Source organism: Cucurbita moschata, unplaced genomic scaffold (assembly GCF_002738365.1).
Source record: "Cucurbita moschata cultivar Rifu unplaced genomic scaffold, Cmos_1.0 Cmo_Scf00008, whole genome shotgun sequence".
NCBI lineage: Eukaryota > Viridiplantae > Streptophyta > Magnoliopsida > Cucurbitales > Cucurbitaceae > Cucurbita > Cucurbita moschata.
The window spans coordinates 2,918,634-2,932,321 of NW_019268524.1; the positions used below are offsets into that span (position 1 = coordinate 2,918,634).

Consider the following 13,688-nt stretch of genomic DNA (forward strand, 5'->3'; position numbering starts at 1 on the left):
TGTTACATGAGTAGCTTCTCATAGATTAATGAATGACCTAGTGAGGGGGTTTTGCGACAGTTCTTTCTCGAAATTTCTCCATTAGTTAGCTATTGAGACGATTTGGAGAGGCTTGAGTCGGAACCTTCGTATCGGGAGGAGTCTTTTGAGCGTTGAGCTAACTACAACCAAAATCAGTGTTATGGTGGATTGAAGATTTTCTACGTTCTGTTGGAGACCATCAAATGCTAATATATTGTTTCCTGCAGGCTGTAAAGGCTGTAGCAGAAGCAGCGCCACTTTCAGTCATTGACTCAGAGGAAAGACTCCTGGTTCATATCTGTTATAGTCCGAGGAGGTGTGTACATCAAAATCCTCATGTATTTAATTCACTTCCCTTCCTTCTAGAACAGTCATAGTGCCAAGAAACTTTTGATGTGCTGACAAACAAGTTCGGCAGGTGGACATGTCGAAATTTCTTTTTGACATCAAATCTCACATCAAACAGCCTGCGTCCTTCTGATTTTAAAATGGGAAGGGTCTTAACATCACTTCAAACATATAAGTGTATATACAACTTCGATATGAGGTAACTTGCATGACTATATCATCCCCACTTTTATTTTCTTACGACGCTATTAGATACTTTAATGTCGATCTTTGTTGCTCGCAGCCTAAGATAATGTATTAATGTGAACCTTCCACCCCTTGAAAAAAACCTCATGCTTCACCAAGTGAGCCCACCTATACAGCTTTTGTATCCAAATTAACCTCAACAAAGGAACATTTCTTTGCATTGATTTTAAGGCTTCAAATAGTCTTGAAGGCCTATAAAATCCTATTAAGGTTGATAAAAGAATCCTCCTCGCTAGGAGCGAAGAAACGCTATCATTAGCAAATTACAAGTGAATAAAACGTTTGTTACAAATGTATACCACCACGGAGAAAAGGATAGGGGATCTCCACATTTTGTTCTTCTTGTTGTAGGAATCTTGCTCCTTATTGACCTAGAGGAAGAAGTTTGTTGATCTCGAGCAATTCTAGATACAAGAACTTGACTTGAACTGGTCATGTTCAAGAATCTCGAGCATAAAATTCTAGATCCAAGATCTGGAGCAATTCTACTAAACCTTTGTCCATGCCTCTTTTCCACACTTCTTATGCATGAAATTCCAAGCAACGTGGTCATAAGCCATTCTATAGTCAATTTTAAGTGGGAGCCAAGGAGGGTCTCATTTCGTGAGGTGGGAGGTCATTTATGAGCTGTGTAGAGAGTGTGGGTTGGAAAGTATATCCTATTGTATTTTTGCCTCCTATGTATGTAGAATTTATACCAACACCCCACGGAACTCGCACTGCCCCTTATGCCCCAGCACCCTCGTAAAGTTCACTCTTTGGGAGAAGGCTCTTTATGATCCCAGTATTTTGCACATATTGAGTGCATCTAAAGGAGAGAGGAGGAGTTTGCAGAGATTTTTTTAATGGGTTTATGGAGGGAAAGGAAGAATACTTGAGGTTGGTAGTGGCTAAATTGAAAAAACTTAGGAATCATAAGGTTTGTAAACTCGAACCACTAAAAAGACAAAAAGATGAAAACTCATTAACTAAACTACAAGGTATCTTTAATTTTATGCTCGGTATTGTCTCCTATAAATTTTGCAACAATCCTGAATGTATCTCTCAGTGCTATATTTTGATTTCGTTTTCTGTGTACTTTGGTACTTTTCGCCAGGTTACCTGTTTCGAGGGCATCAAATGTCCAAAGATTAATAGATGTAATTCGTAATGGAATTTCGATTCAAGCTGATGTTCTAAAAGATGCAAAGGCCATGATTGATGGCAATCTGGTTAGTAAAACAATTCTGTTGTGCAAACCCAGGAGTAAATTATGAGGAAATTACCGTTTTGGTCCTTGAGGTTTCAGGAATAGGTTCATTTAATCCATGAGGTTTTAAAATGCATCTTTTTAGTCCTACGAAAGAGGTTGAGTAATAGGTTTGTGTATTCTAACTTTGAGCACCTTTTGTTCTATTTAAATTATGGGAAAATACCTTTTTAGTTCTTAAGTTTTTATTATTTTTAACGTTTTTTGTTCTATTTTTTTAGACCTAGTGACAAGTCTAAATTTAGGGAATAAAAAGGTAAAATTTGAAACTTTAGGGACCAAACGAACCTATTCCTAAAAACTCGGGGACCAAAGAAGTAATTTTTCCTTAAAATTATTTATAGTTCTTTCATTGCGTTGGTTTAGATGATTTATGATCTCCATTGTTTTCCTTCGTTCTTACTAGGTGGTTAGTGCCCCTTCTACTTTAGGAGACTTGCATGAAATTGAATTACTCCTACCATTCCTGAAAAATACGTCTCTTGAAGGTTTACGAGCTCTATTTTATTCGAATGTTCCTCATGGTTCTTTTCTTTGTTGATTTTTTCTCTTAAAGTTTCTTTTGTACAGCGTGCAGACAAAAAGAGGTTGATGGTATCGTTGTCTTTAGAGGCTCGGTTTGTTCATTTGCTTATTTGAATTCAAAAGAACCCGTTTCCGAAGCTGTAACGGAAATTAAGGTAACATTTCCAATGTTTAATTTTACGTCCTTTGACTTCGAGGTGAAAATCTTCTATTGCCTGTTAAATTGAAGTCATAAAAGTTCTGTACTTTCTATTCCTTGGCCTTGTTATATGATGAGCTGATATCTGATTTCCCTATTGAAATTTATGAAGTGTTCAATTTGTCAATTGTATGATGGACTTAAAGATACTGGAAGATTTACCTCAAAGTATCTTTCCACCAGAGAAATACACCCTTTTTGTAGAGATAATTTTAACTTCTCCTCCTTCCACACATTCTCACTCGTTTCTCCCGCCCGCCACCGTAAGCCTTTGATGGTTCTTTCCCCCTCATTAAACTGCTTGTACCATCTTGTAACTGTTATTTTTGTAAGATCCCACGTCGGTTGGAAAGGGGAATGAAACATTCTTTACTAGGGTGTGAAAACCTCTCCCTAGCAAACGTGTTTTAAAAATTTTGAGGAGAAGCTTGGAAGGAAAAGCCCAAAGAAAATAGTGTCTTGTTGTTCTGATTATGTCCATTGGCTATGGACGACTTTTGTTGCTTCATAAGATCCTTCCTTTGAACTCATCCTTTCTCTGTTAACAGTGTCTTGTTGCTTCATAATTCAAAGAGGTCTTTACCGCCTTACTATTACTTCATTCAATGGAAATAATATTCTCCAAAATCCACCCTCTCTAATTTTCCACTTATTTTACAAAGAAAAGCACCTCCTCCCATTTGTTCTTCGAATGGCTGTAAGGATTAATGATGGATTATGAACCACTTTCTCCCCCAATCTGATTTCAAAATTTTCATAACTAGTCGCAGTTTCTTAAAATTGATTGTGAAAATTTTGCTTTCAATTATTACTCCCAAGTTCGTCTATCTGGTTCACCTTACAATTGTTACTTATTCAATGTGCTGCCTCACTTGTTCTGCTCTTCTTTAATCACGAAAGGCGTTGAAGTCGTCTTCTCAGTGATAATCATTTTTACATGGTGACTGGTCATTACTTGAAAGTCATTCAAATTGTGGGACAACTTTTGTTGTTAGACTATATAAAGATCGAAACTGTTGGGACTTTGTATAATGCATTAACATTTGCTTCTTATTTAGTGAAAACGTGTTTTTTCTTCACAGGGAGATATCATCACAAGTTTACAGAGTAGACTGGACATAATATGCGATGAGGTTGACGCAGATAAGGAAGCACATGACGTTCATGAGGATGCAAATGAAGTGGCGTCAGAACATGTTTCTCAGCTCTTCCTTCACTCGTTGAGGTACGTGGGTTATACATTAAAGGATAGATTGCCATAATTAACCAAATTCTTTTACATTAAAGGATAGTTTTGGTCTAAAATTTGTGATTGTGGATCCTACTTTTAAAAAAGAGATCAAACAAGAATTTATAATAGATGAATGTCTCTATGATGATGATGCTGCTGTTCTTTTGGATGTATTCATAATCTTCTTGATGCTAGTATCGGTTCGTTCATTCAAATGTCCATCCTTTTTGGACTGCATATTTTAGTGGGCGTGGTCTGAAATTTGCATTTTCTGATGGTGGATCTTGACTATTGTTCCTCAATGCTTCTGAGTGCAGGAAACAGTGCAACCTCTCATTTCCTCGAAGAGTGTTTGTTCCTTGGTTGGCAGACATGTACATCTGCGACTATTTGCAACCATCTGAGACCACTGCGGTCTGTACATCAGGCCTTTTCCCCCCTTTCTTTCTTTCTTTATTTTCTTCCCTTGCAATTGTTGTCATTGCTGCTTGTATTTGCTTGTTTTTTACTCTTAAGTTACGTTCGAGATCGAAGTTTTTCTTAGGAAGTAAATTATATTTGCTAACTTAGGTCTTTGTAACATCATTATAGGTTTTAAAAGAACACTGTACCGAATTAATGTCCATGGAAGCATCAATGGACATGACGACAGTTCTTGAACCAGAAAAGGAGGCTCTTTCCCTCTCAGCAGAATCATTTTGGGATGTGGCTGTACCCTTCCAATGCGGGGAGACTTCATTAGAGAAGAAAAACAGAGACGATGGCACGATAACTGGCAGTAATGCAACTTCAAGCAGCAAGTCGAGTGGTATTAATATTATGATGGCTGTTTTCGTCCTTATCCTTGCAGTTATCATTGGCTTTGTGTTTCTTTTCATGATGGGATCATGATTTATTATTTACTTAAGCTTAGCTTAGCTTTGTTACACTAATTTTGATAGCCATGCCATTAGAGAGCATCATACGCCGATGGGTTTTGTTTTGGATTTTGGGTTGGTCAAAGGTAACCGTTTCTTTCAGCCCATGTTCAGAGTACTGTTATTTCGTAAGACTTCTTAATGCCACATTTGCCATTTCATATAAAATTTCTGGCTCCAGATAATGGTGACATACCAATGTAGAGAAGGCTAGGTTGGCCCGAGCACCGACAGAACTAGAAGGGTAGGTCTGAGTTTTTCGTTCTCTAATTCTAATTTGATCATATCAAAATAGGGAGTTTACACATGGAAGGCAAATTTTATTAACTTAAGATAAAATTAAGAGAACAAGTCCCTATAATTAATGAAATATGAACAGGAATATGTACCTCCGAGATATGAAGCCGTGGAAATTTTAGTTGAGAGAGCTCCATCATTTGACAAATTGCAGGCTTGAACTGACCTAATTCATGCCTAATTGAATTTTGAACGCTTTCATTGGAGTAACATTTCCCCAAATAATGGAATAAACTAAAAGAGTAAGAACCTTTACTGATACAATTAGAGATGAAGACGACATTTATGGTGTTCCCATAAGAGGGGAAAATGAACAGCACAAGCTTTACCTTCTTCAAGCTACTACGCAACTTGTAGCTTCATCCTCAAGTTTTGCCAGGGTAATGGTTCATGATGGATCTGATCCCTTCATACTGCAAATAATGAGTTGAATTGGGTGAAATCACTTACTCCAAATAAAACCACTGCATCTGATTTTGTACGTCAAATTGTCTATGATCCATAGCGATTTCTTTTTTATTGGTGCAAGCTGATTTTTGAATAAGCCTTTTCTAGTTATGCTGATTTAGAAGTTGCCATTCTGATCAGGGTAATGCTTACTATTTGCAGATTTCGCTCTTTATAGATGGATGGCAGTCATTTCCAAAACCCTTCAGAAGTTCAAATAAGAACACGCTGTGGGTGGCAATTGCAATCTCTTTCTGCTTCCGTGTCCACAGCCTAGCCAAGGTAGAAAACCATTAAGTATAAAAAATCAAGAGATACGAACGCCAACACCCAAAAGACTCGTATAACTTCTGTATACCAATGCACAGTTCTACTTTTTCAAGAGTCGAGGGCTTCTTTGCAAGAAGCTTTTTAATCGGGAGTGACATAACTTGTTTGTCTTTATTTTACTTTTTCCGTACGTTAAAGTCGTTCAGGCACCGAGTTGCGTATTGGGTGTAAAAAAATTCTCTTCTCCACTAGTAACCACCGAAGTTCTTAGTAATTAAGAAGGGGGAGAAGGAATAATCATAGAAAGGGACATAAATGTAACTGAAGTTAGCAGTTGTCAACATTCAAAGGCATCAACGAAGGTCATAACATAGCTACCGAATAATCCTTGCAACTATTTCTCAACTTGTTCTTTCTAGTGAAGAGGATTCAACAGCATGAAGAAGGAAGAAAATTTAATGACTGCAACAACTTAAGCGATAATAATTGGAAATATAGTAAGAAAAAAATTGACCTCCATGGACATAAACAACATTGCTTAACACGAGTATGTCTTCTCTCTTTTACCAACTATTTGCATACTTGGTTTTCTTAATGTTCTCCTAGATTAACATGTAGACATTTTATAGTAGAAGAAACTAAAGAGGGATTCATAAACTAAAAAGTGGGGATATATTATTTTTGGATCCTAGAACAAATTGATGTTTCAGTGTTTATGAAGATGATGAATGATTAAATTAGCCATACGAATCCTTTTACATCACTGAATCAATCTTGATATGATTTGTAAAGCTTGATCAGCTTATCACGAATTAATTGCCGTTTTCCCTATGTAAATGTTGTATTTCAGTATGTAGGCTCATACGTAGAAAGTACGAATAAAATAGGCGTATACCTGTTGCCATCCTAAAGTGATAAGTTGAGCATCAAAATAATCAGAAGACTGAAGCAAACTGCCATCCTTTTCCATTGCAGCATTATGAACTCCCAGGACATTTCTCACCTGTAAAATTTATATAAACTTCAAATGCTTGAAAAATGCAAACCGAAAGCTATGAACTCCACAATAAGCACAAGCAACAAATAAAAATCCAAGAAAAATAGATAGCCAACTTTAAGTGCATCGAGAGTGAAAACAATTTATCACAGATCAGATGAATAGTTTTACAACGGTGCGATGGATGCAAACTCAGACCTCCAGCAGAGTCCATATATCTAAAAATCAACAAAAACAGAAAGCACAGACGATCTAACAAAACATCTTACAAGTTAAGCCTTCGCAGTCGAGAAGATTACAAATCAAAGAGCCGAAACAAATAAAACAAGTCTCACTCACGGAGTAGAATACAAATTCTTTCGATGCCTCATAGCTCAAAAAATACAAAAATCCGAATAGAAAAAAACAACGACAAAGAACAAAGAGTTCTCAACAAAAGAAATCCACATCAATAATCGCAACTATTCCATTCCAATCCAAGAATCAACAATATTTTAAAGTTAGACAACTTACAAAGCTCCGTATCAATGATAACACCATTTCGCCGACGAACAAAACCGCCATAGTCATTGAAGAAACAAAAAAAGTCCGAGAGAAAAAGAAAGAGAACGTAACCAATCCACCTGAAGAGAGCAGGAGAAGAGAGCAAACAATGAAGGAAGAGCGTAGCAACGCAGCTTCAAGACGAATGGGACGCGGGAGAATAGGCGCGCAACAATAAAGCCCAACAGGCCCAACAGTTCGACAATTATTTGGGCTTTCCTTCAAATAGAGCCCAATAGGCCCAATAACATGGTATTTATAAACTTAAGATTTAAATAAATATAATATAATAAATAAATATTTTATAAACAAATATTCTCTTTTCTTGTTTTTCATCTTGGACTACTTTTTAAGGCTTTAAAACGCATTAGGGGAAGTTTTACACACCCATAAACGGTGGTTTGTTCTCCTCCCCAACCAATATGGGACATTACAATCCACCCCCTTTCGGGACCCGACGTCTTTGCTGACACTCTTTCCTTCCTCCAATCGATGTGGGACCGCCCCCAAATCCACCTCCTCGTGTCTACCCCTTTGGGGAACAGCAAGAAGGCTAACATATCGTCTGGTGTCTAGCTCTGATACCATTTATGATGTCCCACGTTGGTTGGGGAGGAGAACAAACCACCATTTATAAGGATGGAAACCTTCTCCTAATAGACGCGTTTTAAAACTTTGAAGGTAAGCTAGAAAGAAAAAGTCTAAAGAGAACAATGTCGGCTAGTGGTGGATCTAGACCGTATTACGAGATTTAAAAATAAAAATAAAATGTAGTGAAGGGTTGTTGAGTTGGAGTAGTGTAGCGTTTTGGTGTGAAGTCGGTGGTGGAAGTCAGTCGTCGTGGGGTTTGCTCGGAAACGGACAAAAAATAAACCACTTACCGAAGAAAATCTAGAGACCGAAAATTGCGGTTTTGGAGGTTTAGTGGTTTTACCACAAATATTGTGTGCTGTGAGTTAGAGCTGTTTTTTTTCGGGGACAGAAAAGGGAATGAAACCGCTTCCTGTCGGCTGGTGGCACAAATTAAATAAAACCACCGCGGTTTTCTCGCCCACCGCCGTGTGCGGCCACCCCGACCCCTCTTCTTCTGCACGTCTTCTGTTTCCCTGCGACTTCGTCCTTCCTATCTTGCTTTCCTTCCCTGCTCCGCAATCTCTTATTCTTTATATATATATATTATATATATAAAGTTTCATTAATAGCTTTAATTTTTTTTAAATATATTATTTAAATTATTTTTCAAAACTAAAAAATATTCTTACCATTAGAAGAAAATCATATTTAAAAAATGCTTATCTTTAAAAAAAAATATATATTAATATTAATATTTTTAGATTTTTTAATTTTAAATTTTTAAATTTTTTAATTTTTTAATTTTTTATTACCGTTTGTACTCTTATAATTGAGATATGTGAGAGGTAAATAAATAGTTTTTTTTTAAATATATTAACCATAAAAAAAAATTAATTTTTTTATAAAAATGAAGAAAATTAATACTATTTAAAAAAATTATGGCTAGTTTTTTAAACATGAAATTAATAATAAAGATATTTTAAAGCTAAGAAATAAATAAAAATAGAATACTTAATAAGATCGATAAAGTTCAAGAGTATTTTTTTAAAAAAATATTTTCGACCATACTAACTATAAAAATATTTTAAAATTTTTAATTAAAAATATTTTTAAAAATTTTAAAATTTTAAAAATACTCGGAGACAGTATTTTTATTAGTTAGCTTATAATCAGGTAGAAACGAAAATATTATATATATATATATATATATATATTAATAAATACATTTTAAAGGACAGCCAGGGTGTCAATAATAATTGACGTTTATTTTTTATTTATTATTTCATACCTACAGCTCCCCAATCTTGCAGATGTCAATTTCAAATAAAATTAAAAAAATAAAATAAAATCTTTGGGATGTTGAGAATTTTAGTTACATTACAAATTATGACGACTATTATGGATTTTTCTTTTCCTTCCACAACATTTTTAAAAATTAATTAATTTATTTATTTGTCTGGGCCATTCCACCATTATTTATATTATATTAATTAATTAATATGTTTTTAGCTATAATTGCGGCAACCTTGACATTCTTCAATATTGCAAATTATTAAATCATCCAATTTGCCTTTACAAAACTACAAAATTAGTTATATATAAACAAAATATTTTTTTTATGGTTTCCTACCACTTGTAATTTAATGTAATTTCCAAAATAATTAGTTAAAATATATTTAATTATATGAAATGCCAAACTAAATCATATTTTCATTATTATAATTCATAATGTTAACGTCTTACCATTAAACTAAAATTAATTGTTCTAACTATATATAGAAATTATTAATTTTTTAACTTATAATTTATCCACGATTAAGAAATTAATTGTTCTAACTCTATATATATATATACCAATAGAAAAATTATTGATTTTTTAACTTGTAATTTATCCACAATAATTGGGGATTGAAATGTATTAGAGATTTTGTTTCCATGGTTAAGTGTGCGCGCGCGTGCATGTGAGAATTATTTTTTTCCAATTTTGCATGTATACATACATACATATAAATTTATATGTATATTCAAATATAATACAAGCTTTTAAATTGTCCATAAACAACATAATCCAAGGCAAAAATCAATCTCAAATGAAGGCTATACATACTACACACAAAAATCGTATCATATTATATAAAATTATGGACTCTTATAGATAATATATATATATATATATATATATAATATGATAAATTCAAAATCTCATAAATAAAATTAAAGAAAAGAAACATAATTGAAGACATCACGCAATTTCATTATCTCTACAAAGGTGGTAGGTTCAAGTTTCAATGTATTATTGACTATATGTGTATATATTTATATACATCATTGTTATGAAATAAAATAAATTAAGGTAAAATGAATAAAATAAATAGGGAATTTGATGGGAGAATTTTGGGTGGATGTCAAGGTTATGTGTATTGGGCCACGTGTCAGCCGTATGTTTTTGTTTTCGTTTTTTATTGAGTTAATGGGTTTTCTCACTCAGCCATTTGTTTTGCTTATTTATTTATTTATTTATTTATTTTTCCTTAAACCAAACAAATAGTTAGTTATTCAATTCATGGCACACATCTTCCCAAACGCATTTTAAAAAATTTAAAATAAAGTGTAAAAAGAAGACAATATCTACTAACGATAGACTTAAATCGTTACAAATGATATCAAAGTGATATCAAGGTGATATGCCAGCGAGGAGTCTGAACCCCAAAGAGTTAGACACGAGGTAGTGTGCCAGGAAGTACATCGAGTCCCAAAAGAAATGGATTGAGGGGTCCCATATCAGAAGGGAACGAATGCTAACAATGACACTGGACTCGCGTGCATTTCGAGATCCCACATTAAATGAAGAGAAGAATGACTTAGAGTGTGAAAACATATTTGCTAGCAATAGAATTATAAATTACATTTCTATAATATTTAGAAAATATATTAGTTATGAAATATGTTTTAGATATTATATCTTAATATTTTTTATCATCGGTGGTATATTTTATTTTATTTTCAATATTTAATTAATTTATATTTTTTTGGATAGTATGTTTTATTTTCTTCTCAATATTTAATTAATTTATATTTTTTCTTATTTTTAGATATTAATTAGATAGTATATTTTATTTGATTCTCACTCTTTAATTAGTTTATATTTTTCTTATTTTAAAGTATTAGTGTATAGCTTGTATAAAGTTATGAATATCAATGAGAATATATTCCTTCGATCTAATTTTATTTCTCATTCTCAACACTATTACACGATAAAAACTAATAAATATTATATTCTTATTTTATTATTACTATTATAGAAAGGGTTTTTCTCGACAGCTATAAATACGATACACGACAGTGAATAAACTATTACTTGAACATAATATATATGCGTATAAATATATATTTTAATCAACTTATTAATACCTATAGAAATTAACTTATTTTAAATTAATAAATTTAAAATTCGTCTAAATTTATTATTATTTTTTTAATTATTCCGATTATTAGTAATAGAGCAAACCAGCTAGCATACAGCATTAACATTTGAAACCAGGTGTTATTATTTTGGCTTTTTGCTAAAATTTTAAGAACACCCTAGATTTTATGGCCCCACTTTTTATTTTTTCATTAATTTTTTTTTAAGTTGCTTCACCAAATAACTAATATTAGCTTAACAAGAAACCCAGATTAATTAATGGACAAAATACCCAACCACTTTATTTTTAATGTGAAAAATATTTAGAATAATAGAAAATTAATTGGTGTACAAATAAATAAATAAATAAATAAATATATATATATCACAAAATTACTATCTCTTTGATTGAACGAGGTAAATAGGTGAAAGTAACTAGGTAAAGTAGTTGAGAGCATGAGGTTACCTAATTCCGTTCTTTCCGTAGATTTGTTTACTCTTGAACCAAAAACTCTATTTTCGAATCTGATTGAACGAGGTAAAGCTATTTACCTCTCCTTTACCGTCTCTCTATTGTGATAGTAAAGGAAGAGTTAAATAGATAGCGATTATTCCCGAGGAAAATTTATGTATTTATTTGAAATTCGAAAAAAAAAAAATCCAAATCATACCACCAAGAAAATCAAAAACATATTTAAATTATGTAGAAAAAAAATTAAGAAAATATTTTCACACAAAAATATATATATATATATTACATAGATGGTCAACGATTTTGTCACGTCACACATTGAGTAGAGAACTAGTTAATTTGATTCAATGTATGTAATAAAATCTTAGATTTAAAATTATATTGTATGAATTTGAAATTGTCAAATTGATAACGACGGTGCTGCTTGTTTGATTAAGACATGCAATGAAAATAAAAAAATGCATGTTTAAATTAATGTTAAAAGATCAAATGAGCCACGACGAGATACTCATTTATTACGCGGGTTGAATAGATTTGATCAGCATAGCTATCATCTCTATCGGTAATTTTTTTTTTCTTCTAATTTTATTAAACCTCGTCACTCATCCATGACCCTATCTTTTTTATTAATATTTTTTTTATTTAGTAACTATTTAATTGGCACATAAAATTAAAAAAAAATGAATATTTAAGATGATAATTAATGAAGTTCAGAAAATTAAATTGGGGTGGCACTAAGAACAAAATGGTAAGAAAAGAGTATGAACGAACAAAAAAACGGCCCACCAACTCTATTTGAAAAATGGTCGTGGCAGCAAACAATTATTTGGACCTATCTGGATGCCATACGGCCCCATCCCCTTCTTTCAATAGCACTTGCAAACATTTTAATCTTAAAACAAATGAAAAATTAACATATATATATATAAAATAATGTCTGCTTTGGCTCGTTATGTATCTCTGTTAGCCTCACGGTTTTAAAATCTATCTGTTGGGGTGTGATGTCACACGTTGGTTGGGGAGGAGAATAAACCACAATTTATTAGGGCGTGGAAACATTCTACTAGTAGACACGTTTTAAAACCACATGGAGAAGCTCAAAAGGGAAAACTCAAATAGGACAATATTTGCTAGTGGTGGTATATGGGTCGTTACAAATGGTATCAGAGTCAGACATTGGACGATGTGTCAGCCTTCTCACTGTTCCCCAAAGGGGGTAGACACGAGGCAATATGCCAATAAGGACGTTGGGCCCCAAAGGGGGTAGATTTAGAGGGGGTCCCACATTGATTGAAGAAAGGAACGAGTGTCAGTGAGGACGTTGGGTCTCGAAGGGGGTGGATTGTGAAGTCCCACATTGGTTGAGGAGGAGAACAAACTACCATTTATAAGGGTATGGAAACCTTCCCTAGTAGATGCATTTTAAAACCTTGAGAGGAAGCTTGAAAGGAAAAATCCAAAGAAGACAATATCTGCGAGTGGTGGATCTGGTTATTACATAGGGAGAGGTTTCTGAACCGTTGCAAAAAAAAAAATGTTGGGATCTCACCATAATTAAATATTGAAAAATAAGGGAAAATGTAATGTTTTGAATTAAAATTAAAATAAAAAACATTTTAAAAATTTATTGATGAAATTAAAACCATATTGGAAGGGCAAAAAAGTAATTTGGCGTTTTGTCTTTAGGGCATACAAAATACAGAGAACCCTGTCTGACATGGTCTTCGTTTCCGATCTCTCAATTCATTTGGTCAACAAAATTTCTCCAATTTATATAAAAAAATATTAACTTCTCTTCCTTCCCTTCGATTGCAGCGATTTCGGTGAAAAAGACATCAATATTATTAACCCACATACACTAATCAAGATTTAAACAACTAATTAATTAATTAATTTCATACTCCTCTGGCTCTCTATATATTCTCCAACTTCACCATTCATTTTATTCAG

The 13,688-nt window shown here is 33.2% G+C and overlaps 1 protein-coding gene across 2 annotated transcripts in view; it reads left to right on the forward strand.

The window, feature by feature from the left end:
- Window positions 1-5,936, forward strand: part of LOC111446052 (protein odr-4 homolog) — a 7,252-nt gene extending 1,316 nt beyond the window's left edge. Inside the window, exons 4-12 of one of the 2 annotated variants that reach the window (XM_023084692.1) lie at window positions 249-337; window positions 440-568; window positions 1,712-1,826; window positions 2,271-2,352; window positions 2,435-2,544; window positions 3,671-3,813; window positions 4,137-4,233; window positions 4,411-4,627; window positions 5,643-5,936. In XM_023084692.1, coding sequence (XP_022940460.1) covers window positions 249-337; window positions 440-568; window positions 1,712-1,826; window positions 2,271-2,352; window positions 2,435-2,544; window positions 3,671-3,813; window positions 4,137-4,233; window positions 4,411-4,627; window positions 5,643-5,701 — 1,041 coding nt within the window. In that variant the 3' untranslated portion in view covers window positions 5,702-5,936. Of the gene's footprint in view, window positions 1-248; window positions 338-439; window positions 569-1,711; window positions 1,827-2,270; window positions 2,353-2,434; window positions 2,545-3,670; window positions 3,814-4,136; window positions 4,234-4,410; window positions 4,917-5,642 lie in introns of those variants that run through there. The other variant, XM_023084691.1, reaches the window with a different exon arrangement.
- Window positions 5,937-13,688: the final 7,752 nt, after the last annotated feature.